Consider the following 25421-nt stretch of genomic DNA (forward strand, 5'->3'; position numbering starts at 1 on the left):
GAAACTCAAGAGTTGTGTTTTTCCCCCCTGCAGTCTCTTTTTATCCTCTCGTCTGTGTAGGCTTATATAGTGGGTGAAGTGATTAATGCAGCCCATGCTAACCAGTAAACAGTCCAACAGGGACTTCATCTTTCATTATTTTATTTACGCTGTCATAAAACTTGAAGAAAAAAAAAACCACACACAACTTACAAAGACACCCGGCCCGAGTTCAGCGCTTTATATACAGTACAATAACAAATATACAGTCAAGGCCAGATCATTTCAGACATTAAAAAAGCCACAGTGCAATAACTTGATAACACAAAACACGTCATTTAAAAAAAGATAGCTATAATTTATCAGAGACAAAAAAAGTGAGAAAGGTCGATTTGTATAGTGATGAATATATAAAAATATGAAATTACTGTTAGTTTGAAGCAGCAGTGCTGGAATACAGTATCATGCTTAGAGTCCATGTTAAACCAGCAGAGGCTGTAAAAACAGACATTTCAGTGTTCCTCTCGAAACGAATCAACGATCTATCTATGACACATAGAAATAATACAGAATAACACAAATCAATTCTACTTTCTTTGGTAAATTAGCTGTATTTCCTGTTTAAACCTTTATTAAAAAAAGGTCATCCAGATTACATATTGATTTCTCAGCACATTTCTATGAATATCATTCAGACTAATAACATTTCACCACCACAGAACCCATGTAAGGTCCATTAATTTTTAACACACAGACCCTACAGTATTATTAACAATGTGACAATATGTCACATACAGCACCTGTCTGTTAAAACAAAACACTACCTCATGATTAAAGTGGAGTCGAAAACCTAAGGCCCAAGACCATTAAGTCCCTATACAGTATCTGTAAACACAGAATAAACATATTGTCATTTTTCTTTTTTAAGAAAAAGTCACCGATTAAATTCAGGAAGGCATTGATGCTAAGTTCTGAGGAGTCGGTGCCACTGAGTGATCATCCTGAAAAATGACTGACAGTCAAAGGGACTTTTGTTTTATTCTTGCAGCTGTGAAACATTATAAATGTTGTCAGTATGTTCCAAGTTCTTCACTGGTGTCACTGCCTTTTAATGACAGGGATCAAAGGGGTATCTGGAAACACCTCCGCGAAGCTCCAGCTCCGAGTCGGACCAAGCAATGATGTCTCCTCTGAGGTGGCTGCCGCAGGAGGCCAGGCTGTAGATGTCACTGGCAGTCAGGACATGTGACCACATGTGCACATCTGACATATCGCCCACAAATGATTGAGTTGCATCAAAACGGCCTCCCAGAGTGTCCTGAAGAAGAGAGGGCAAAGAGGAGTGGGTGGTGAGTCGTTATTGCTCTGTTTTGAAAAATTTTACAATCTGTAATAATATATACTGCAAGCAGTCTGTGGTCAGGCTAAATGTTATCTGGACTGTGGAGTTTTGATCATGTTTGTTTAAATAAACTCATTATAGAACACTGAATTCACAATAAAAATGAAAAGAGGATTCCCGAACAAGCCAGTATTTTTCTGCAACTGCAATGTGCATCGAGAATGGGTGTCTTTGTCTTTACCTGTTCCTGTCCTAGAATGAAGACCCCTCCAGGTTTGATCGGGTGCCAGGGAGCAAGATTGATCCCTGACCCCTTCTGCACTCCATCCTGGTAGGCCTCCCACTGTCCGTCCCGTGTTGACCAAGTCACACACACGTGGTGCCACTTCCCATCACCCAGAGACAGGGGGAGTGTCACAGCCTGGGGATAATGAAGATGGTGAGACACTGTTACATATTCACCCTGAGATAATACAGTCAAGTACAGAAGCAAGCACACAGGACAAATATCTTTTTCTGATCTGCTTTTGAATAAAATATTTTTGAAAAGCAGTCCACTGGTCTAACTTTGCATGACTGCTGGAGTCATTGTGGACAGTTTGAAAAGAAAGGATAAAAAGCCATGCAGCACCAGAAATATCTCCTTTTTTAATTCACACTTCTTCTTCCTTTCCAAAACCCTGGACATACATTACCCACAATGCAACTCACTAGAGGCAGTTTATCAGATTACTTGCAGTTTGCCCTGGAGCCACAAAAGGCTTTACACTACCTTTTTTTACATGTAAATATCAACATGTGAAATAGTTGTCCTTTTATTGCCTCTCACCTTATCATCGATCAGCAGTTCCATAGGGTTGTTCCCCCACTCGATGAGCACCAGTTCATTGGCCTGTCCAGGGGCAGAGTAGGAAAAGGGCGTCCCAAGGCCAGATCCCATGCCTGCCTTCATCCATAGACACAAAGTCAGAGCGAAGATCTCCTGCAGCAGAGTCCTCTTCACCCGCCCGTACATGTAGTTGGTTCTCATGGGGAAGCTGATCTGGAAGGCATCAGGACTCTTGGATTTCTTCCTGGAACCTGTTTGAAAGAAGAAGTCTTTTTTGATAACTGTTCTGCAGCTTTCTATTGTTTCATACATGCTTCCTCCTCATAAAATTGCATTGTAGAAACTCAAATTTACATTATTCTGTTCAATTTAGGTACATCACATCAGTGTTGGCTTAAAAATAATTAAAGTTACATTTTTTTTCTTGACGAACAGCAGTTTATAAAACAACCTAAGATCTCAAAAGCTCTTTTAGTTGCAGTTCTGGAGCTTTTGATCTTCAGATTGTTTTTCTAATCATCCAAATCCAATTTGCTTATAATGAAATGAGTCTCACAGATCTTTCTGTCTCTTATGCAGCTGCAGAAAACACTGCTTGGATGATAGAAATTCATGTTTAGGTGGTTGTGTACCTGCGAGGTGCAGCTGGTTGAGCATTGTTTCCAGTTTATTGGAGTGGAAACCAACGTGTGGCCCTTGAGTTCTGTATCCTGTGTGTGCAAGGTAACTGTGATTGTCTGCTTCATTACTGTGGTGGTCATCATCATCATCATCATCATCATCATGGTGGCTGTCATCATGGTCGTCATGGTGATCGTCTGCATCATGATTGTCATCATTGTGGCTGTCGTCATCATGGTCCGCATGGTTCTCGCTGTGACTGTGATCGCTGTCGTTGTGATCGTCATTGTGGTCGTTTGAGTGTATGTCATCGTGGTGATTGTCACCATCATGGTGGTCTCCATCGTTTCTGTGGCTGACGTCATCATCATGATGGTCAGGACTGCTGAGGGCGGAGGTGCGATGGTGCAGCTGCTGCTCTAGAGTGCTGATCTTCCTCTGCAGCAGCTCCTTCAGAGAGCTGGAGTAGGTCATGGATGTGTTTCTCTTCTGCTGAGGTGAAAAACAAACAGGTGAGGTCTTGATAGCAATGAGTGTCTCCTGTCTTTTAATGATTCTTGTTTACACCAGAGGGAACAAAGGCATCAGTGGTGGTTTTGCAGGGACATTAATCTGCTTACATGTCACCTACAAGCCTCACAGAACACTTCCTCCATTCACCAATCATTTTGTTTGGGCAAATACAATAGTCAGGTATACTGTTGTTCTATATGTCTCTTCCTGTATCTGCCTCTGCCTCTCTTCCTCTCAGGTAATCCAGGCTTTGTCTTGGTGCGTGCCCTGATTATCAGTGTGTCAAGGGAGATCACGATAATTACTGCTGATGTTAGACCCGTGCCGCCCTCAACAGCCTCGAACCCCCCCCACACACACACACACACTTCGCAGCTCCTGACATCTGTCTGTGATCATGATCCAAGGAGGACAGACAGGAAGCAGCGGGAAGTCACAGATAAATGTGCCAAGACAGTTAAAACTAAAGAGAAAGCAGGATCCACATTTCCACCAAAACCTAAACCGTCAATCCATCATAAGCTATTTTACATCCTCTGAGCTGGCAGCTGCCCGCTGAGGGACTTCAGAGTGACTCTCTTGCTAATGTAGTGAGTGGCTTTATGTGATTAAGTAAGTCATTGTTCCTTTGTCTAAAGTACTTAGCCGATACACCGCTTTGGGACTTGATTATTTGCCAAACAATCCGGTGACGACACCATTAATGTGTCCAAACAAGGAAGAGCCATATATGGGCATGCTGCATATCACGAGCCTCCCCCTACATCCAATTCTTGTTTTATCCCTCAGCTTTAACATGTTAACTTATAACTCCCTTTCTCATTTCTATGCTCCTCCTCTTTGTTTTTGTTCTATAGTAACTGAAATCTCACAATATGAAGTTGAAAAAGTTTGCTGCTCACCTGCAGGTTCTCCAGCCTCTCCTTCAGCGCCTGCAGCATCCTCTCCATCTGCTCTGGCGATGATGTGAAGTCCCCTGGTGTCACATGTTTATCCTTCCCCTGGTTGTTGCTGCTGTGGCCTCCATCAGATCGGTGCCCCCCCGCCGAGGGGTAGTGAGGTGAGTCCGGTATGAGGTTGCTGTTACCATGGTGACCCTGCTGGTTGCTATAGTGCCCGTTGTCAGTGTATGTATGATGACCGCCCCCCCCTGTGTGATGGGAGTGTGAGGCCGCGCCGTCGTGTTCGTCGTGAGGCACCGCACCCCGTCCAAGGCCCTCACACAGGGTGAGCTTGGCTGTCAGCTCTCTGATGGTCTCCCTCTGGTCCAGGATGGTCTCTTTCTGCTGGACAAGGCTCTCCCTGAGGTGGAGGATGGTGGCTTTGGCTTCTTCGCTCGCCCCCCACCAGCCAGCAGGAGGTGCACTTTGATGGCCTGGTCCTGGTACTGGTCCTACGCTTGGACCGGCTGCAGGGAAGCAGGCAGGGTCTGCATCCATGGGAATAGGGGTGCAAACAAAGCGTGGGTGGGCTCCATAGTCATAGTCAGACCCTGAACTGGCAAATGCGGGGCACAGGAGGAGTGAAAGTAAATAAAAGACAATGGGCAGAAGGAACAGGTAGAGAGACTGAGAGTTACTCATGATCTCCATCGACAGCTCAGCTGGTAAGACTAAGGAGCTTGGCTTCACTTCAAAATGTGCGATGCCAGTTGAAGTAAAGGTTACGTTGACTTCTCTCTTGTTGTAAAGCAGACATTAGGGACAACTAAGATGTGCATCCACAAAGTATCCACTCATCTGTGAGGATCCCCGCTTTGTCTTCAGAATGTTGTCGTCTTTGTCACACTAGGGATTGGTTTTTACTCTGGATTTTGCCTTGTCTCTCTCTCTGTCTGTGACGAATGGAATAAACCTGTAAAACAAAACATCAGATTTTAGATAAACGTTTTTTAGAAGTAACCACAGAGGGTGAACACAATAATATAATGACCTGTGCAATGAGGATTTCAGCTTTTTGTTGCTGCTCTGTCAGAGAAGTATTGATTCAGCTCTATTCCTGCTTCTGTTGAATTGGATTGCATCTTTTTTTTTACTTTTTAGTCTATTGAATACTTTGTCCCAGTACCCTATATTTGTATCCACAGGTAAATGGACAGAGTAAAGAATGTCTGTTTTTTCTTTTTGCTGTTCTTTAATGTGTCCATTCCCTTGAGCAAAAGTCACAGCAGGAAGATACACTTTTAGAACCAGCTGACAGATATAAAGGTCTTCTCACTTGGCAGCAGGATGTGATGGTAGATGAACACCTCAGTGTGACATCTTAGGCCCCTGTTAGCTGCAGTCCTTCTGACCAGTAGCCTTATGTGGCATAGGCATGAGCCAGAGCAACCAAAGCCTGCCCAGACGGGGATTAGTCCAAATCAGAGGTGTGACATCCTGACTGGACCAGGGACTTTTGTCGGTACTTTAAGGGTAAGTTAATTTGATGGTTTTGACTTTCTGGAACGTCATAATCCGGTCAAACTTGTATTCAAGGGTATTAATTCACAAGTTAAATTTAGTGGATTGTTGATACAAAGTAGTATAGGGGACTGAAGCACAGATGGAAATATACTCTGGATCCTAAAATGACCCCCAAATGTCACACTGAGTCTCAGTGCTTCCATAACATCCCCTGTGTCTATATCATAAAGGCTTGCTGACCTCTCAGCACTTGAACACGTCCTTCATTATACAGGGTCGGCATTTGAAAATGGCACACACGTGATGTGGCAGCTAAACCTCACTGACCACCTGTTGCTTGCAGTGACCGGCCTCTACAATGTGCGTATGTTTGTGTTGATAGTTCATAAATGATTCACTGCGTTTTATCAATAATGAAACAGTGAAAAATACTAGCAAATGTCTATTTGCATGACAAAGATCATGTCTGCCTTCATTGGAATCTCCTCAAAAGCCAATGCCAAAAAGGGTTAATTGTGCTGTAGAAACTGAACAAGAATAATTCTTGGCTTTTTATTGAGAATCATTCAGATCACAGTAGTGTTCTTATCATATAAAGGGGAGGCTAGCCTTGAACAAGAACATGTTCTCTCCCTGCAGTTGTGATTTACGAGGCTTAGGGGAGAGACAGATGGTCGAGGTGCAGAACCGTGTCACACCCAATCTCCACAGTTTAGCCCTAGGTTTATTACCACCCACAGGTCACTTAATTAACCTAATTGCAAGCAGTTGTTGCACTACCTTAGCAAGAGATAAGTGGGCTTTCTCAGCCTTACATGCTTCTGTGTCTGTGTGTGCGCACGTGGTAATCCGTGTTGAACACTGGGGTCGTGCACCATCCCTGCACCATATGGTCAAGGTGGATATTTAAGTAGTGCGATTAGTCTTTAAATTAAAAACTGACAACTACCGTTAGACCTGTGATTAAAAAACAGTTAACAAAATGAAGTCATCTGTTTGTAAACAAACAAGCTTCTGTTTGGACAGAGAACAACTGTAATCATCCAGCTGCATTACAAGATTAATGTCAGCATCATTTTGTGCGGCGCGTTGCTGCTTCTCCCAGAATTTGTTTGGACACAAAGTTTAAGAAAAGTCTGGCTTGTGTGTCTCCTGTTTAATGTCATTAAAATGCCTTCTTACTAAAACTGTGATGCCAAAACAAAAGACTAACAATATATAGGGAATCAATATTTTCATCCCTGTTTTTTTTATATAGTATGATCTAGTTGGAACATGTACACTATACCTCCACAATAAAAAGTGATGCAAGATGGAGCATTAAAGTTTTTAAATGCTGTTTTTTGGGGGGTAAAATCAGATTTTTTTTTTCATGATGACGCTTTAAGAAACATAGTGAGACTGTTATTACATCCAAACAGTCTAGCACATTGTCATGGCCAGCTTCACATACTGGGACTGTGAGTGAAAATATTGACGAGTTAATCTGCAAAAACTGATAAAAGTCTTTTCTCCAAATGAAAAAAACATCAATTTGATTAACATTCCCTTGAAATTTACACCATTTATAAAACACGATTTAGGAAATACAAAAGAGAGCTATTGTCAAACCAACCTGAAAACAACTTGATAAAGCACATAAATAACACATTTAGTCATTTAGTATGACATTTTTTGCAATAAAACCCTTTGTGTTTTATAATTCCTACTTTTTATTGGAATCTCCATAGCCTATTTCTTAGACATCCATTAAACAAAATATGTTATATTGTAAATGTTACATTATTTAAGATTACTTAATTTTCCATTAACACCACATTTTGAAAAAACAAAACAAAACTAGCACCTGTACTGGAGTTGAAAACATCCAAATCCATACTGATGCAAGCATCCATCATTCCTGCAACTATGTCTTTTAATTCAGTCAGTTCTGACAGACAACCACATCACTGGGCATCCCTCAACTGGCCTCACTTACTGCAAAGTTACATGCTTATAGGAAGAATGAATAGACAAAAATAAAATCCACGAGGAACTGATATCAACCATCCTCAAAAACATGTTAGCTTTTATTTTACAAACTGATGCAAAAACAAAACAAAACAACAAAAGTCATGTCAGGATCAACTAATTATCATTTAGTGTTTTTAATAAGATGATCACATTTCAGGACTGTTTTGTTGTCTTTGCCTCTAAAAGGTAAAAACCGCTCTATGACTCTTAACTGACCTCTTTGTTACTTCTCACTAAGATTGTTGAAGTAATATAAGACAACATTAAAACTCTGTTCCAGTTAATTTAACATTGAGAAAGCATCCTTACCTTGGAGTCCCCGTGGGTGCAGCTTGTGTGTCCACACTGCAAACTTATTGTAGGCTAGTGAGTTAGTCCGCCTCTCACACTGATCAGATTGAAGAGATTTACAGCAGAGGGGAGCTCAGTGCTTTTCTATCCCTCCTTCATTGTCTCAGCCTCTCTTGTCTCTCCTCCACGCCTCCCCCTTTTCAGCTTTGTTGTGTTTTTCTTGGAAGACCACACCTCTTTTCCTGTCAGACTATTTAGACTTCCTGGCATCTCATCCCATCTTTTTCATTCTTTAGTCCCCAAAAGTATTCTTTAAAAAGTATGGATTTGTCGTTGACGATATGACTCCACTCTGACAACCAACATAAACACTTATTCTTATATGCTTTATATTTAAATGTGACCCCTGATCTACCATCACAATGATTGGCTCGACTCCCTCAGTACGACGTCACACTGCTCACCTAGATCTCAACATGGGAGGAATTGGCCTGATTAATTCCCCGTCTCTTCCAGTCTGACTGACAGCCACAGAGGTGGTGACGGCGGGACAGCAGATGGCTGCTTTCAGGTCAAAGAAAATCACACAACACGCAAACAATGGAGCCAGCATGTTGATTACAGGATCAGACACTTACACATACTTACATTAACATAGATAATAGGTTCAGACTGAATGGCATGTATAGGGCACCACCATTGTACCTTTATCCGGCCTCTAGGTATCTATTTGAAATGTATATTTAATTCATTTTTATATTCTGTTTTTGAAAGACTAGTGCCAGGGTGAAAAAAACAAGATTTCAATATTCAAGAGTCTGTTTTTTTTTCTACTTTTTCATTAGCTCAAAGTTGCTGGGAGTGTTTGATCAGATCTGTAAAAAAAATAGCAAGTAGGCGTTAAGTGAACATGTTTTCCTGACAGTTGACAGTCAACAACCAGAGCAAGCAGATAAAAGTACAGTTGAACTTAACCTCCTCTCGGTTCATTTGATGCACGTTGTATATCAAGGATTAAGTTGGAGTAAGGTGAGGAGACAAAGTTCGTACCCTGGCTCAGTGACTCATACTCCAACTGCCAAGAGCTTAGTCTTCCAGGAAGTGTCCAAATTTATAGTGTAAATTTTGTTGACAAATACTTTTGCTTAAAGTCTTCAAAACCCTGAAAAATCACGTCTGTATTATCTGTAAAATGTGTTAAGTTAAACTCTCTTTTGTAGCAACATGAAATCAGGATCGTGATCTAGGATCATTTCAAGTCATACATCATTTAATTGTTAGCTTTAATATGAAATCTCTTTTTCTATGCCATTTTATTCTAGTCCACAGAACAAGGGATGGGTGCATGTGTGATTCAAGAATGTAAATTAAAGTGCCCTCAGATGTTTAGGCATCATCATGAGGTCTGTAATACGACTCATTTCAGTCACACAGAGACTTAACAAAGAAGTCAGAGGCTCGTCTATAATATGTTAAACTCATACATAGCCTATATTAATATGGTCCTGTGTGGTGTGGGTGGATTCTTAAAAAAACAACAATAAACGCTTCACTTCAGTACATGACATGTAGTGCGAGACATAACCCTGTTACTTTTTATAACAGGGGACGTATTTCTTTTATATGGAATAGGACTCTGATGATGCAGTGAGATGAGGCAGGACATTCATCTGAAACACTGTTTGTACTGTTGGTGACACATTTGGACTCAGTCCAAGGCAAAACGTGAAGTAAAGATCAGCTTAGTAATCTAAATTCAGGACAAGGCACGACCTGTCTCAGAGTGTCTGATGAGTCACCTTGTGAAAACACAAAGGCAGATGGATGCGTAGATAGGGGGGATGTGAATAAGTCATGTTAATTGTTTAATAGGTCAGTGTGAGCAGAGTTTTGCTGTCTGTCAATCTCCTTAGTGCGTGTGAATTAGGCCCTGAGGAAGCGAGCCGACACAAACAGCTTTAGGGCTCAGGTCCAAGGACACGAGACCACAGACGCTCCAATGTTCCCCCTCAACTCGGAACCAAATGATCCAGGACCCCACAGAGCACTGATGTTGGAAACTGGAGGTCGGTCTGATGACAGGGAGAGTTGATGCCTTGTCTTTTTAATGGGGAGACGATGGTCCTGGACAGACCTGCTGCTGTGTAAAGACACTATTATCTGTTCTTTAATGTAGGTTTGATGTGCTCAGTCACACAATGTTAGTGCCTGTAGTGTTTGTGATTGTTTGGAGAGGCGATGATCTCCAGTGATGAGGTAAAATCTGGACAGCGTAGTCTGCAAAGTAACACCTCAAGAAAGGATGCTTTACATGGTAGCTGCACTAAATGGATCCTCTTTTTCGTGTTAAATTGTTGACTTGAAAAATGATTTTACTTTTTATCATGGTGTGTGTGATAATGAGTTTTGTACCTGCCTGTTTTGCTCGTACTGTTGTAGTAAAATATAACTACTGCACTAGTTCCGCCACACTGGCTCTTCAGTCTCATGTGAAGTGCTGCAGGGAGTCATGGCACTCTGGTGCCACCGCCTGGAGAAAACCTGCAACTGCAACACAGGACAGCTCCAGTCAGACACACGAGGTTCCCTGCAAGTGATGTGATGTTATCTTATAAGGTTATTTTCATGTCACTGGGAATTAAATCGGAGCTCAAGAGCAAGCTCAGATGGGAAAAATAGACATCAGCTATATGCACGATGTGCATGAAATACAGTTGTAAAGCTATGACACATGTCCCAACAGTGCTCCACTAACATTGTAGCTGGAGATACTTCCTTCTACTAAAATGATTTGACAGTTGAAATCAGTATTTGTCTTCATTTACCAATTGGATCTACCTGCAAACCATGCTCAGGAGTCATTTAATGTTATGTTCTTAAAGTTAAGTCAAGCCAGCAGTATATGGTGTGTGTTCCTGTGAAAACTGTCCGTCACAATTAATACTTTTACTCTGATTTATTCATTATTTTTTATTTCACAACTAATTCACATGAATGAATGGAACTCTTTTGCCTCCTTTAGCTCAATGTTTTAGTTTACTGTATGCTGGAATCTCCACATTCATTCTTTCTTTCATTTGATGTTGTAGCAGATCAAAGTGGAGCTACCTTGAATAATCTGACTGAATCCAGTATAAAACTGAAATCAGGTCAACAGGCTGTGGCTGCTGTTGAGGAACCTGACGTTGTGCCCTCGTTAAACTTAATGTATATTTGATAAGCTGTGTACAAACACAGAGTTTTGCCTCTGTATTTCTTACAATAACCTTTAATCTCTCCAGCAGTGTATAGCAGTAGATGAAGAGTCCATGTAGAGGCCTCCTCCTCCTCCTCCTCCTCCTCCTCCTCTGTCCCCCCTCTGTGAACGGGGGTGCAGCAGGAACATGGTGATGGTCCGGGTGTATGTAGGCCAGTGATAGGCCTGCCTGTGCTGTGGCTTAAAAAGTTCAAGTCATTATTCTCCTCCTGCTCCTATTCACATGAGGTCCCGTTGGCTCATTGTTATTCTGCCCGAGTGACAGAGAGAGAGACAGAGCGAGGCAGACATAGAATGGGAGGCTGACTGTGGTTTTCCAACGGCAGGGAGCTGCTGGTTGTACTGGGCGGGGGTTTGTGTCGGTGGTGTACTGGACCTTTTTTTTTTTTTTTTTTTTTTTTTTTTGTCGGGCGTGAAGGCATGTATGTAATCGGCTCAGTAATGAGGAGAGGTACTGAACGGCACCAAATATCTGACCCCGATTCCTGGGAGTAAAGAGAGGCAGAGAGTGGGAGAAAGTGTGAGAGAGGGGAGGGAAAAAAAAGAGAGTGAGGGCCATGTGAAAAAGGGGTGGAGGGGAGTTGAGATTTAGTGCTCTGCTGGATGAAACAACCCCCCACTAACTAACAGAGAGGGAAAGTAGCCTAATAGGAAGAAAAGAGGGGGTGTTGTACTGTTCATTTACCACTCAAAGACGTGCAGGAAGCTTTTATCGTCTCCCACAATGAGATCTGAAAAGGTAAGTAACTTTTTTTTTATTAAGTAGCTGATTTATTTGTGACTGTTTTACAAATGGAAGTGGAGCTGAGAGTTTGGGGATCAACAGGTAGCTGTTATTGAGCTGCACTGTGCGGCAAATGGCAGAATGCATTTCATACTCAGGCAAACATCCACTGTGTAGCATCTGGTCTATTTATATTTCTATTTAAGGCAGGTTTGGTGTATTCAATTGGTAATTGGATTATTTTGCATGCGCCTCAAAGATTCCCTTTGATGTAGTTGTTGAAATGAGGTGAGATGGTGTGGAAGAAATGGCTCATTTAGCACTGGAGTGCTGTTTTAGCTGCAGTGTTACACCATTCATTGATCCTTTAAGAAATGCAACAAGTCTGGCAACATTTCATCGTAAAACAGGACCTTCAAAAAACTACCAGAACTGCACAGTTATTCTTGCATGAATCTTTTTTATTTTTGGTGAAACTCATTCTGTATTTTCTTGGGATTTCAAACTTTGTAGTGGCTGCTACTGCAAAATGTCATAAAGCCGCAATATTTGTTGCCTGTTTTGGGCAACTATCAGTCCAAAAAACCCAAAGACAATCAGTTTGCTATCATATAAAACAGGGGGAAAAAAACAGCAAATCCTTACAGCTGTCAAGTTTGCATTTGGCATTTTTGCTTTACAAAGGACTCTAATGTGACAGATGAGCAGAAAATAGTTGAAATTCTTCTTCTTCTAACCGACTAACTGCTAACTCAAGTAATCTTTACTGATTTGAGTGACATCCGTGGTTTTTAGATGCTTGCTTCCAAACCATTTGAAGACATTTAAAGAGGCCAAAGCACATGAATGCACCTTCTGTATCAGTGTCCCAACCACCTGCAGGACTGTTCCTGTTGCATCTTGAAACAAACAGCACTTTATTTCTTAGAATTGAAACTGAGAATATACACACTTAAACGTTTCATCTTGCGTCAGTATTTCAAGTCATCATTTTAGAGAATGTTATAAAGCACTTGAGGCTGGAAAAAGGACAAAATTGCAGCAGGTCTGCAGACTAGTCCAGCTCCTCTGACAAATTACAGACTGCACCCGGGTGGCCTTAATGAGCAAGAGTCTGAAAATGTTTTCTTTGTGTCATATACCATTAGTTGATCTGGGTCAACATTTTCTCTGTAATCTTGCTGTGATAACAAAGGCGGGCTGCAGGGAAAATCGAGGGAGCAATTTGCTATTAAAGCCAGACTGGAAATCCTTTGACCCCGGACCAGTCCCCCTCTTGATCGTCCTCTCTGCTGAGGAAACGTTGTTGTCGCATGTTTATTCAGCGCTCTGACACCTGTGACTCGGACTGGAGGAGTCCATTGTTCTTATCTGAAATGGTAGAAGTCGTCTGGCACCCAAATCTTGGGGAAATATTTGGGTTGCCGCAATGTTGGGAGGCGATAATGTGGAAGCTGGCAGCTGAAACACGGAGGGGATCCATGTGAAAATAACACTGCTGCTGGCCCCAGACACAAGATGGTCTGACATCCTCAGCGCTTGTTGTTATGGTTCAGTGGCCTTTAAAAGTCCTCCGGCTGGTTTAAATCTCACACTTTCAGCCCGTCATAGAGAGACAGCAGTGAATAGCCAGGTACAGGTTGTAAATGCGGAGATTTGAAAAGCAGTGATTGTGCAATGTTACCTTGAAATTACTCCTTAAAGGTGTGGAAGAGAGGTTCTTTGTACAAATAGTAACATGTTCACATACTTATATAAATATCTGACACTCATCACTGTGCAGTTTCACAATTAATCAATTAATTATTTTGGTTTCTGTTTCTGACAAAGAAAAGCAGTGAGTTCTGACATATAAGAAGTTAGAAACAGTGAATGTTTGGCAACTTTGATTAATTCGATCAACTGACTAATCAAATAATCGTCTTGTGTGCAGATAAGTGGTTTGACATTTTTCCTCACTGGCGGTGATCTGGATTTGTGCTTCCTTCTCAAGTTTTTGGGACAAATTTTCATTTTGAGTCATTTTGACGGATCCTCTCCCACAAAACTGTTCAGCTTTTCCTTCGTCTTCTCTCTTTTAGGAGGTTGCTGTGTACTCTGATGCTTAAAGTCCTGAATAAGAGGAGGAAAAGACAATAAAAACATATCGTGACAGGACAGAACTGAGGAAGAAAAAATGTCTCGGACAGAGGAGGTCAACAAGATGACAGAAAATGTCTACAAGGTACCCTAAAAGTGATATTCCTAAAGACATCATCTGGTTTTATTGACTAAATAAATGAATATTTGTTTGTCAAAATCATCAGAACACAGTGTGTGGTGAAATTGTTAGAAATGTCCTGTTATTTGTCGGCTTCAGGGGATTTTGGACCAGTTCAACCCCAGTCTGAAGAACTTTGTGACCATGGGGAAACACTACGAGAAAGCTCTGACAGGTTAGTGAAACGCACACCTTTGATTGCGTCGTCTTATTTGGGTGAAGCTCCATCACTGAATCTAAAATGTACTTTTCTTCAGGAGTAACTGTGGCTGCCAAAGGGTACTTCGACGCTCTGGTGAAACTTGGAGAGCTGGCGAGCGACAGCCAAGGCTCCAAAGAGCTGGGTGAGTGGGCGGCTGGGTGGAGACGGGCCGGGGTTTGAGGAGAAAATAGAAAAAAAAAACAAATCGGCGGTGGCACATAATAAAGTGAAGAGAGTCGACGTGACAGCTGGAGAGAAATTGCAAAATAGTCTGCTGCGTGTGTGTGTGTCGGCGAGGGGAGGAGATGAAGACAAGAGGGAATGAGGAAATGTGGAGAGAGAGGGAGAGAGAACAGAGGGAAGGGGAGAGAGTAGGGTCATTGTTGGGAGATTAACAACACCACATGATCTCATTGTAATGCTGAAAACAGCGGGGGAGGCAGGCAGGAGAGTCGGAGGGCGAGATGCCAGCCACCACATACTACAGCGCTGTGTGACCGAGGGAGAGACTCACAGCTGACCGACACTTTGTACATGAGAAACTGTGTTCAAACAGCAACATTTTTACTGATGTGTCGTCTGCATGTAGGCTGAAAAAGCTTCAGAAGCTGTTAATTTTTCCTTCAGTCAATCAAGCTTTATTTATCCTGAGAGATCACTGATGGGATGAGCAAAATGACAAGAAGAAATATGAAAATTAAAACGCAAAATAACATTCAGTCACACAACATTTTGCAGTTATTTAAGTTTAAGTTTGGTCATATATTTGTATTATTTAAGCTCTTCAGGAAGGGCTAAATGACTTGAAAACAAATTGTCTTTGATTTCTTTGTTTCCTCAGCACAAAAAGCAAAATAAAGGACAACAAAAACAAAACTAACAGCAACAAAAACAACACTGCTAATGCTGATTGGCCAGATTGGTGTTTGAACCATCAGTACAGGCCTATAATTAAATTGTGCATCCCAAATTTTAGATAAACACAGACCTGTTCCTGAACTGTATCTAATAAAAAAAAAGTTGCTGCTGTTGTGCTTTACTGCTCCTCACAGGAGACACACTGTTTCAGATGGCCGAGGTCCACAGACAGATTCAGGTGCAGCTGGAGGACGTGGTGAGTCAAATTATTTAACAAATAGTGACATAGTGATCGACTGGCTGGATGTTAAACTTGTTATTTAAATTGCACATTTATTATACATTATACAGATATTTTTGGAGCCAAAGTAGTGCAGGTTTAGAACAAACAATATAAGATCTGATAATCACTTGATCTACACATCTACAGTATGAATATACATGTAAATATGTCTAATTTACTTTTACATAAAATGTACCCATACAAATAGTACTTGAGTAAAGTACTTAAAGTATTTGATATTAGATGTACTTTGGCATCAAAAAATAATTTTCTTTCAATTGGACTTAAAGGGTAACTGCACCAATTCTCATCATTGTGTGTTTACAGGTCTTGGGGAATACAGCTGCATACATAAAAAAAAAAAACAGTGTAAAGAATTTTGTGGCTCCAGAGGAAGCTGCATGTCATCTGATGAATTGCCTCCTGTGATGCAATTGCAGTTGCATTGTGGGTAATGGAGGGGCAAAGTTTTGGGGAAACTACATTACCCACAATGCAACACCGAGTGACATAACTAGAGGCAATTTTTCAGATTACTTGCAGCCCATGAATGACTTTTGGGTACTTTTTACAGCACTGGATGTTTAAATTGGAATTTTATGAGGTTTCCTCAAGTTTGACTCAGCTCCAGAGTACAATTTCTTGAGGCTATGTAGAAATATTATTTCAGCCTGTAATAGTCAAAATTTCATTTTTACTTTTACAAAAGAGGTGGATGTGTTGTTGTGTCAGTACACTTTGTATAAAATGCTCAACATAAATGTTTTCATCAACAGCTGAAGCTGTTTCACTCTGAGCTGCTCGCCCAGTTGGAGCAGAAGCTGGAGCTAGATATTAAATACCTCACAGTAAGTTCACATGTTGACTGAAACATCTCACTTTTTTTCTGGACTTTTGCTTAGTCTAGAATAATGATTTTACTTATTTGCCTGGAATGTGAGATAGTGTGAGGCTCGCACTTAGCCTCGTGATTGATTTAAAGAGGAAATTATGGAAAAATAAATGCAAATAATTATGTAAAATTACACTTGTAATTGGTTAAAACACACTCACAAGATTAATAAAACTGATTTCAAACCACATTTCATCCAGCACTTATTGAATAAATCCTCCGACTTTGACTGTTTTATCCTGCTTTCCTCTCAGGCCACCCTAAAGAAGTATCAGAGTGAGCGGCGGTCTAAATCTGAGTCTATCGAGCGTTGCCAGTCCCAGCTGAAGAAACTCCGCAGGAAGAGCCAGGGCAGTCGTCACCCGAACAAATACGGAGACCGAGAGATGCAGGTAAGTGAAGCAAAGAGCAACATGCACAAACATGTAATCTGAAGTCGGCATGGCACAGTGACCTCTTTCATTTGAGAAACAGAAATCCTTCAAATGCATTCATACTAAACATTGCATTCAGTGTTACAGCAGATTAAAAAGCAGAGTTATGTGAGCGTTTGTGTAAGAAATAGGCCAGTGTGAATAAGATTAAAGAGCAGATCTGCCTCAGCTGATTTCTCAGAAAACAAGCACCTTAGTACCGGAAGAAATATGAATATAAGAGGGTGGAAGGATTTAGCCACTTGGAGGGTGAAAATGAGAAATCAAAGGTGAGGGGGGATCGGAAGAAAGGGTCACCAGGGCAAAGGGTAGTGCGCTTTATGATTCAGATATTGTGATCATTGTGCAACAGACAGGATATGATGTCACACATTCCTCCAGGTCTCTCTGTTCTTTCTCTTTCCTTACAATGTGCATTAAAGGTCACTCCGTCCATTAGCACTACAAGAGAAGGGCTGTGCGTGCTTGTGTGAGGGTGTCCAAGTTGGCACTAAAAACTCTCTCGATTTTTTTCTCTTCAGTTTGTGGAGTTGATGAGTCGCCGCCAAGGCGAGCTGGACGCACTGGTTGCCACGGGTTACAAGTCCGCGCTCACTGAGGAAAGAAGACGATATTGCTTCCTGGTGGACCGACAGTGTTGTGTCACCAAGCTGCTCATCAACTACCACTCCAAGGTGATCTGTCCACATTAAATTACGGGTTCAGCTTTGTAACATTTCAGCATTCGTTTGTTTAGATTTTGAAATACAGATTGTTTGAGTGGGTGGTCTTGCTGTTGAAATTAAAGGATAAGTGTGTCCTCTTACTGTGCTCAAGCCAATGCTAATGCAACAATTCAAACACTGATATGTGTTATCCCTCTGTGTCACAGACCTCCATGGTTATCCAAAAACTAATTAGACACATAAATGACCCACACATGGTCCTTCATCATACTTTTTTTTGTGTGTGTTCATCCAACATGCTCTGTCCTGGTGCTGTAAATACTTAGAGATCCTACAATGTGTTTTCATGTGTGTCTGAAAATGCTCCCCAATAAATGCTGAAAACTGCAGTACCCAGCTGTATTGCTGAAACCATTACATTTTTCAAGATTTACATCTTCTGTGGGATTAAATAGAATTGGGGGTAAAGACACAAAGGGCAGTCAGTAAATGTTTTTTTTTTTTTCTGGTCTTTTCAGGGATTTGTTGACAATAGCGAAAACAAAAAGAAAACAGTAAAAAGTACATTTATGTTATGGACAAATGCTAATTAACAATTGTGTTGAGATGTAGAACAAAACAGTTAAATAACAAAGACAACAATGCATTATACATAACAATTAAAATAAAGGATAAATATTTTATTTGAGTAAATACCAATAGGAAAAAAATAAAAACAATGGAGTATAAAGTAGATTAAAAAATGTAAAAGAATAACTCCAATAAATGACTGCAGTGTAGTCCTTTAACAGTGTTGTGGTTTTCTCTGTAACTCAGGTGAGAGAGCTCCTGTCGCAGAAACTTTCATCCTGGCAGCAATCATGTTCTCAGCCCACGAAACTCCCGGAGCGCGCTCTGAATCTGCTGCGTCACACTGCACCTCAAGGCTCAGGGGCTGCTGGGATGGCTGAGGTCCTCCGCCACACCAAGACTGGCTGTGCTCAGCCAGAACAGGTCAGATCATTTGTTTAATACTGGTTTAAATGTGTACTGCCAGTGGTCTGTTTCCACAGAAGGATTCAGTGATGGGTTGATGGAGTTGGATTAGTTGTTCCTTGCAAAGTTCGGACAAAGTAATTGTTTTTTGTGCAGGTCACACGTAATTTCAAGTTTTAATTGTATACTTCTGGGTCAAGTCCCAAGCCCTTCACCTTTTGATCTAAATCCTAAACAAGTCATCATATGATTATGAAGAGTGGTGAGTCTAAGCCAATGTTCCTGTTTGCTACCCATCAGTGACAGATATGTAGTGAAAACTATACTGTTTGTGTATTTATTTTCTGACTTAATAAAATCCTGGATGCATAGACTGTAACTCTATATGTGATATGAGATATCATCTGTTGGAGAATCCTTCCAAGTCACAGGATGAAATCCAAACAAAGTCACACATCATGGTTTTGAAGTCAAAGCCCATTTTTTATTTTACCAAGTCGAGTCCAAAGTCACCAGATTTGACTGATGAAGAATACTGGCAATATTAGAATATCTTCAGGGACTTGTATTTTAGTTAACAGTGTCTGTCCTTTTTTTTTTTTTTTTTTGTAGAGGATCTCCGTTCAAGAAGTTCCTCCTCTGTTAAATGGAGACTCCAGTCGTTCCCAGCAGCAACGCTCGCTCCCCTCCTCCTCCTCCTCCCAGAGTGAAACTGGTCCTCCTCAGGGATCTCCCCAGACTTTTCGCTCTTTCGCCACTGGAGGAGCCGCTGGCGCTTCATCACAAGGAGCGTCTCCTCAGCATACCAGCACACCCATCAGTGCATCAGCCAGCCCCCTCCCCGACAGCAGCACCAGTGACAGCACCAGCCCCGAAGCATCCACTCCCTCCACGTCCAGCAACTCGGCCCAACAAGGTTCTCTCCTTCTGGCCACATCCAACCTCTCCCCATGCCTCATCCCCTCCACGGTGATGTCGCTCAGCCAGATCTCCCCGACCAGCAGCTCCTTGCAGGGCATGACCCTCCCCATCCCCCACAGTGCTCCTCACAGTCCTCCACTGCCCCACAGTGCTCCTCTCTCCAGGGCCATGACTCCTGTGCAGTTACTGCACCAACAGGTGGGACCAGGAGGGAGCAACACCTCATCACCATCACATAATCCCTGGCTGCTGAGGGCCTCTGATATGAGTGCAACAGCGACACTTCCACTGCCAAGGAGACCCGTCAGTGAAATGAGGCTGGGCGGCTTTCAGGGTAGGATGTGATGAGTCTCTATCCACCTTCTTTAAGTTGTACATCTTAAATGTACTAAAATGAGTTTTTAACCAGTTATAAAGCAGTCTCAATTTAATACTGACGTCCTTATATAGGACCTACATATGCAAATGAGACCATCAGCGAGAAGACCGACTTTTCTATATAGTTATTATAGATCTTTACGACACCAATGGAAAGTTCCTTATAGGTGCTTAAACATTTTAGGCTTCATTGATTTTGCAACCCCCGCTGTCACTCAGGAACAACCAAGTGCTTCCAAAACGCACACTGAGCAGCTACTTTGTCAGTAATATAGAAAATAACAGAAGAGCAACCAGTGTGTCTGTTTACAGTGCAGCCAAGCAAAGTCATGCTGCTTTAATGAAGAAATTTATCAAGACCAAAAACTGAATTCACCACTTTATGACCACAGTAGCAGAGTTCAGTTAAAGGAGTTGGCTACCTTGGTAAGTAGTTGGAGATATAAAGCTGATGTGCTCACAGAAAAATGCTGTTTTACGGAGATAGGAGAGTTAATACCAAACAGTAAACAGTCATGCTGGACTACATGCATGTATCATTTCATATCCCTTGTGCGTGAGTTGGCAATTTGTATCCAACGTGAGACTGTTTGACCCAGCCATTAACAATGAAACCCATCATGTATAGACACAATCACTGAACATAAACACATTGAACAGTCATTAATTGTATCACATATGGTTGGATTTCTTTCAAATCTTTTAAAAGTGTGTTTTTCATTATCCCCTACTTAGGCTCCAGTCTCCCTCGGATGCTACCTTTATCTGGACCTACACGTGTGGAAGCCATGTATTCTCACACTCCTGGAGCATCAGAGGGTGGTGGTCTAGGGGGCGGAGCTTGCTTACTGCACTTCCTGCCTGGTGACAACATCACCCTGCTCATCTCTGAGCCCAGAGATGGGTGGCACTATGGTCAAAATGAACGAACTGGACGGTAAGTTGCTGAAAATCCCACACTGATGTAGACAAGAGAAAACCACTGAATTATGTTCTGTATGACTCAAAAGAACCTTGCAATGTTTAGCATTAAGATTAGAAGACAGGTTAAATGTCAAGAGTAAATTCTGGCAATTACCTTGCGCTCCTTTCTAGCTCACACTAAGTAGAACAGTTTTTTCTTGCTTGCTTTAGAAGACTTCACATATGTTGAGCTGTGTGCAAGCTTAACATATATATTCATTTAAGGAGATATACAGAGAGTTTTCTTCATGACAAACACTGCTGTCTTACTGCTTGAAGTTCTCATTTTATTAAACATAAAGTAAAATTTTCCTTCACAGGAAAGGCTGGTTCCCTTTCTCCTACACTCAGCCACACCACAGTAAGATTGATCACCTTGAGAAGTAAGTCAAAGAAGAACAAACAGTGCAATCTTTGAGTTGTTGATGAACTTAGACACTGTACATGACAGAAATACTTCCTTCACTTCCCTTTAGCTGTTTTACAACTCTGTATATCAGCAATACTTTTGAGTGTAGGAAGTTATAATGGTGTATTCAAAAGTCCCTCAACCTTTTCTTGTTGAGACTACTATGACCCCCTTCCATTTCCATCTTCACTCTCATGCAAAACATTTTTCATGCCAGTTACACAGAAAGTGCACAGGAGCTCATAAATTGCAGAATAATACTCACTGTTGCCCTCTCAGTCTTTCCATCGCTCCGTCCCAACACATTCACCTCGCTCTCCAACACCAACAGCGTTGTTGTTGTATTAACACAAAACCAACATCTCTCCACTCTCATAATGTTTCCTCTGTCTTTTTTCTTGTATATTCTTTCCTCTCGGTCTGTGACCTTCCTGTAGCTCTCTCTTCTTATCTAAGGCAAACAGCACCAGTACAGGCCAGCTTGACAAGCTGGGGTCTGCAGGTCTCCCAGCCCTCACCCCCGAGTCCGAGGAGGAGCGCTCCCTTCCTCCCCAGAGGGTCAGCACCTTCCGCCCACGCCCATACAGTATGGCTGACAGTAACAAGGTCAGTCAAGTCTTTGGGACGCTAAGGTTACGATTGTTCTTGATGGAGGAGATTCATATGCTTCATATTCATGAAAATTGTGTCAAAATATCTCAGTAATATTATCTCCTCTTCACATTACAGATCACCTCAGACTTGGCCTCTCCACCACACTCCCCAAACAGGTAACTTATTGCTATTGCTAAAGCCATTAGTGAGCTCATTGCACAAGAACGACAGAGAAAGTACAGCAGAACTTTTCCATCTAACATAGCAGCTTGACAGGTGTGACCACTAACAATAGTCAGGTTCATTGTTTACGTTTGTTATGATAATGTTAGCCATTTTCTTACATGAGAATGAGACATGAGGTTAGTGATGACATCTATGGACTGCAGTCTTCTTGGTAGAGTGGGTCTAGAGGGAGGCCTTGGGATTTTTTTCTGTTAAATACTTTCAACTAAACTCAACCTTAAATGAATGACCCCCAGCTTGAACTGCAGCTGTAGACTGCTTGTGTTGTTTTTTAAATCTATTTCTTACTGTTCTTAACACAAATGTTGCCAAAGCACCCCTCTAAGCACCAGTTTATGTAATGTGTTACCTTAAATGTTTTGTTTCCTCCTTTCAGGAGCAATCCATTTGCCCACATCCGACTCAGAAAAACTGTCACCAATGATCGCTCAGCTCCCATCATTGAGTAAGAGTTTTATTCTCACAGCAGCAGCTGCGATCCTGCTCTCGGTGATTTGTCAGTCCATCAAACCTCAGGATGAATCCTGGACAGCCCACTGGTTGATTCTTTTACATTGTACTTTACTTTGAATGTTCTTTTTTTTGCAAGTAAATCAAATAGATTGTGTTTCATGTGCAGGAATGGAACATTTTTTCAAATCAGAATATAAAAGGTTATTGTGTAAAGGCTGATCTGTTATAAATATGATTACAGTTCATTCAATTTTGAACTACTTAATGAAAAAAAAAACTGGAAACTGTCCACTATAATATCTGAAAATTCAGTTTGAGTGAAATGTGGGCATTGAAATAAAATGTAGTTTTTATGAAACAGAGGAAAGGCCATAGGCTTTGCTTAGCCTAGTGTTTGAGATTGATATATTGAGTCTTGCTTGTCCAGAATAACTAACATTTTTAGGCGTATGTAACATGCCTCTTATTTCTCTTTTTGTTTTACAGTGCAATTTTTTTCTCTGCATAACTCAGTATCTAGGTTTGTGTTATTTTTTGTGCCATATTCAGAAAGGTTTTCTGTGTTCGGCTGATCTAGGGACTGGCTCCTAATTGCAGGTTGTGAACTTTTACTGTAACAAAGTGTTATGGGAAGAGGACAGGCTCCTACTCTAAAAGTGCTATTACAATATTATATTTTTAGGAGAGCTGCAAGGTTGTTCTCGGTTTCAGTGAAGTTGAACTTTTAAATTTATTCAAAGTGTCTTTTCTATTTTAAATCTGGTTGTGTGGTTGAGAGAGACTTGGATTATTTCAATGAAATTGGAGCAATGACATGCTTTTGTGTCATTTTTAGATTAAAGTGACTGAATGTGGGCAGTGCTGTGTAATTAATCAAGTCCCTGTCAGTTATATCTTGTGTTTATTCCAGTTAACATGACACTACTCTGCTGCTGTAAAGCTACATATTAGTATTTTATGAATGTAGATTTTTGTAACTCTTTACCTGGACTTAAAATACATATAAGGAAAACAAATTCTACCTTAAATCTGATCATTCAAATGATTCAGCAGATGTATTTGTTTGTTTTTCAGTGGAATAATTATTTGATGCAGGGCAAGACGAGCTTATGAGCTTCACAGACACAAACTGTGACAGTCAATAGTTGAACGGTTGGACGTTATCATTGAAAGAAGTGTTTTCTTTTTTTTTTTTTTAGAAAGTAGCAAGTCGTGGAGGGTTCCAAGTGTTGAGAAGGAGAGATTTGCATGCTTAGTCTTTGGATTTGATGTCTTCTTGATTCCTTTTCAGTCCCAAATCAAAAGCTAGACAACATCTAGGCTAGTTGATTGTAGCTGTATGTTTACCAACCAAACTGAGCAGAATCTTCAAGAGAGATGTGAAAGCCAAGACGGATGATAGGATTGAGTTTTATTGGGGAAATGAATCTATGAAAGTGATGAAGAAAGCATACGGGAAGTTGGCCAACGTCTGAGCAAGTGTTTATGGTAAACTAGAGACATCCAAAGTAATATTCTGTAGCTCTGTAGTCGCCTCTAGAAAAACTGTTGTTTGAAGGTAAAAATGTGTATCTGGTTTGTGTTCCTGTTGAGTTTCTGTGACCTTTTAGCACCTTGAAGACTCAACATATCATAGTAAATCATTTCTAACAGCATATGTTATTACTTTGAGCAGTATGGTTTAGTTTATAAAGGTGACAGCAAAGTTGTAGAGCTAATGCTTATTCATGCTTGTAAATAATGCTTAAAACATGTGTGATTTTATGACTTTTATTTGACTTCGATATTTCACTTTGGTTGAACATTTTGACTTTGTGAAAGGAGGAAAACTGCCAATACTGGAAACCCTGCACATCTGTCAGTAATGGTGTTCAAACTGAACAGGAAATAAACCTCTTACAAACACAGAATGACATATTATTCACTTGCATATGTCTGAATGTGTTTTAAACTGAGAATATTGATTCAAACAGACCAGACTTTGGGCATCTGGTGGCTGCTGTAGTGGCCAGTAGTAGTGAGATTGAAAGTGACAATATATGAGTAAATATTTTTAAAAAAAACTTGTTTTAACAGGCCTATAAACAAACAGATAGAGAAGAGCTAACCTGAGTTGTAGTTGTACCTCAAAGTCATATGTTTACTTTTGTGTATGTAAACATGAGAGCAAATCAGGCTATTTTCTTTTAGTTTAGGTGTGGTGGAATCAAAAGTTTAACAATTTAGGCAAAAAAAAAAGGAATTGCATGTTTAAATAAAAAGTGTGTAAAACTGAATGTAGAAATTATTGATACAAAGGAAGAATTTTTGTACAAGTCTGAATTGTGAAATATGTTGTAAGAAATACTTGTGAACTTTATTAAAATTATAATAATTATAGATCTGAAACAACAAGAAATATAAGGCAAAATTAACAGACAAATTAACAACGAAAGGATGTATGTGTGTACATTAAGTATATGTAGTTGTCTAAAGGATATTTGTTAACTAATTGATCCAATGAATGCTGCCAAAACTGTTCTTCCAAAGTGAAATATTGTCTTAACATTGCACACTCAGTTTACGCAGTTTGTTGGTTCTGTACAAAATATGAAGCAACTTGAACAGATTGTCAGTCTGTTCTCTGAATTGCATCGACATGAAATCCTGGTGACTGCAGAAGATATTATATATGATGATGAATACCGCTGAAGAAGACATTCTTTACCTGAAACACTGAATATTGACGTGTTGTGAAATAAAAGTTCTATGAAGGAAACTGTTATTCACTGTTACTCTTGATGTTTATCTTTTAAAAACAAACTACATTTTTAAATGTGCCTTTACAGTATTATTGCATAATATCATATATATCCAAGGCGTGTCCTTGGAAATACATATTAGCACAGACAAAGGTGTTAAAATGGCACAACTCC

General features: G+C 40.7%; 2 protein-coding genes across 5 annotated transcripts; one reads left to right on the forward strand and one right to left on the reverse strand.

Moving 5' to 3' along the window:
• Nucleotides 1-194: 194 nt before the first annotated feature.
• Nucleotides 195-8138, reverse strand: LOC119005858 (neuronal pentraxin-1). Of its 3 annotated transcripts, none has more exons than XM_037073901.1 (6): nucleotides 8012-8138; nucleotides 4187-5138; nucleotides 2783-3260; nucleotides 2151-2401; nucleotides 1563-1742; nucleotides 195-1297 (listed from the first exon to the last, which is right to left on the reverse strand). In XM_037073901.1, exons 2-6 carry the CDS (start codon nucleotides 4874-4876, stop codon nucleotides 1088-1090), a joined length of 1809 nt encoding a protein of 602 aa, XP_036929796.1. In that variant the 5' UTR covers nucleotides 4877-5138; nucleotides 8012-8138; the 3' UTR covers nucleotides 195-1087. The 3 variants fall into 3 exon arrangements, with proteins under 3 accessions (XP_036929796.1, XP_036929793.1, XP_036929794.1); XM_037073898.1 differs by having other exon boundaries at nucleotides 2783-3263; XM_037073899.1 differs by lacking the exon at nucleotides 8012-8138 and having other exon boundaries at nucleotides 2783-3263; nucleotides 4187-5418.
• On the forward strand, nucleotides 4222-25171 carry zgc:158689 (uncharacterized protein LOC791177 homolog). Of its 2 annotated transcripts, XM_037073896.1 has the most exons (15): nucleotides 4222-4344; nucleotides 14055-14197; nucleotides 14333-14408; nucleotides 14491-14577; nucleotides 15488-15549; nucleotides 16353-16424; nucleotides 16723-16860; nucleotides 17424-17576; nucleotides 18384-18560; nucleotides 19155-19797; nucleotides 20577-20778; nucleotides 21125-21187; nucleotides 21651-21819; nucleotides 21943-21983; nucleotides 22430-25171. In XM_037073896.1, exons 2-15 carry the CDS (start codon nucleotides 14150-14152, stop codon nucleotides 22500-22502), a joined length of 2004 nt encoding a protein of 667 aa, XP_036929791.1. In that variant the 5' UTR covers nucleotides 4222-4344; nucleotides 14055-14149; the 3' UTR covers nucleotides 22503-25171. The 2 variants fall into 2 exon arrangements, with proteins under 2 accessions (XP_036929791.1, XP_036929792.1); XM_037073897.1 differs by lacking the exons at nucleotides 4222-4344; nucleotides 14055-14197; nucleotides 14333-14408 and having other exon boundaries at nucleotides 14519-14577; nucleotides 15505-15549.
• Nucleotides 25172-25421: the final 250 nt, after the last annotated feature.

The sequence above is a fragment of the Acanthopagrus latus genome, chromosome 17, assembly GCF_904848185.1.
Source record: "Acanthopagrus latus isolate v.2019 chromosome 17, fAcaLat1.1, whole genome shotgun sequence".
Taxonomy (NCBI): domain Eukaryota; kingdom Metazoa; phylum Chordata; class Actinopteri; order Spariformes; family Sparidae; genus Acanthopagrus; species Acanthopagrus latus.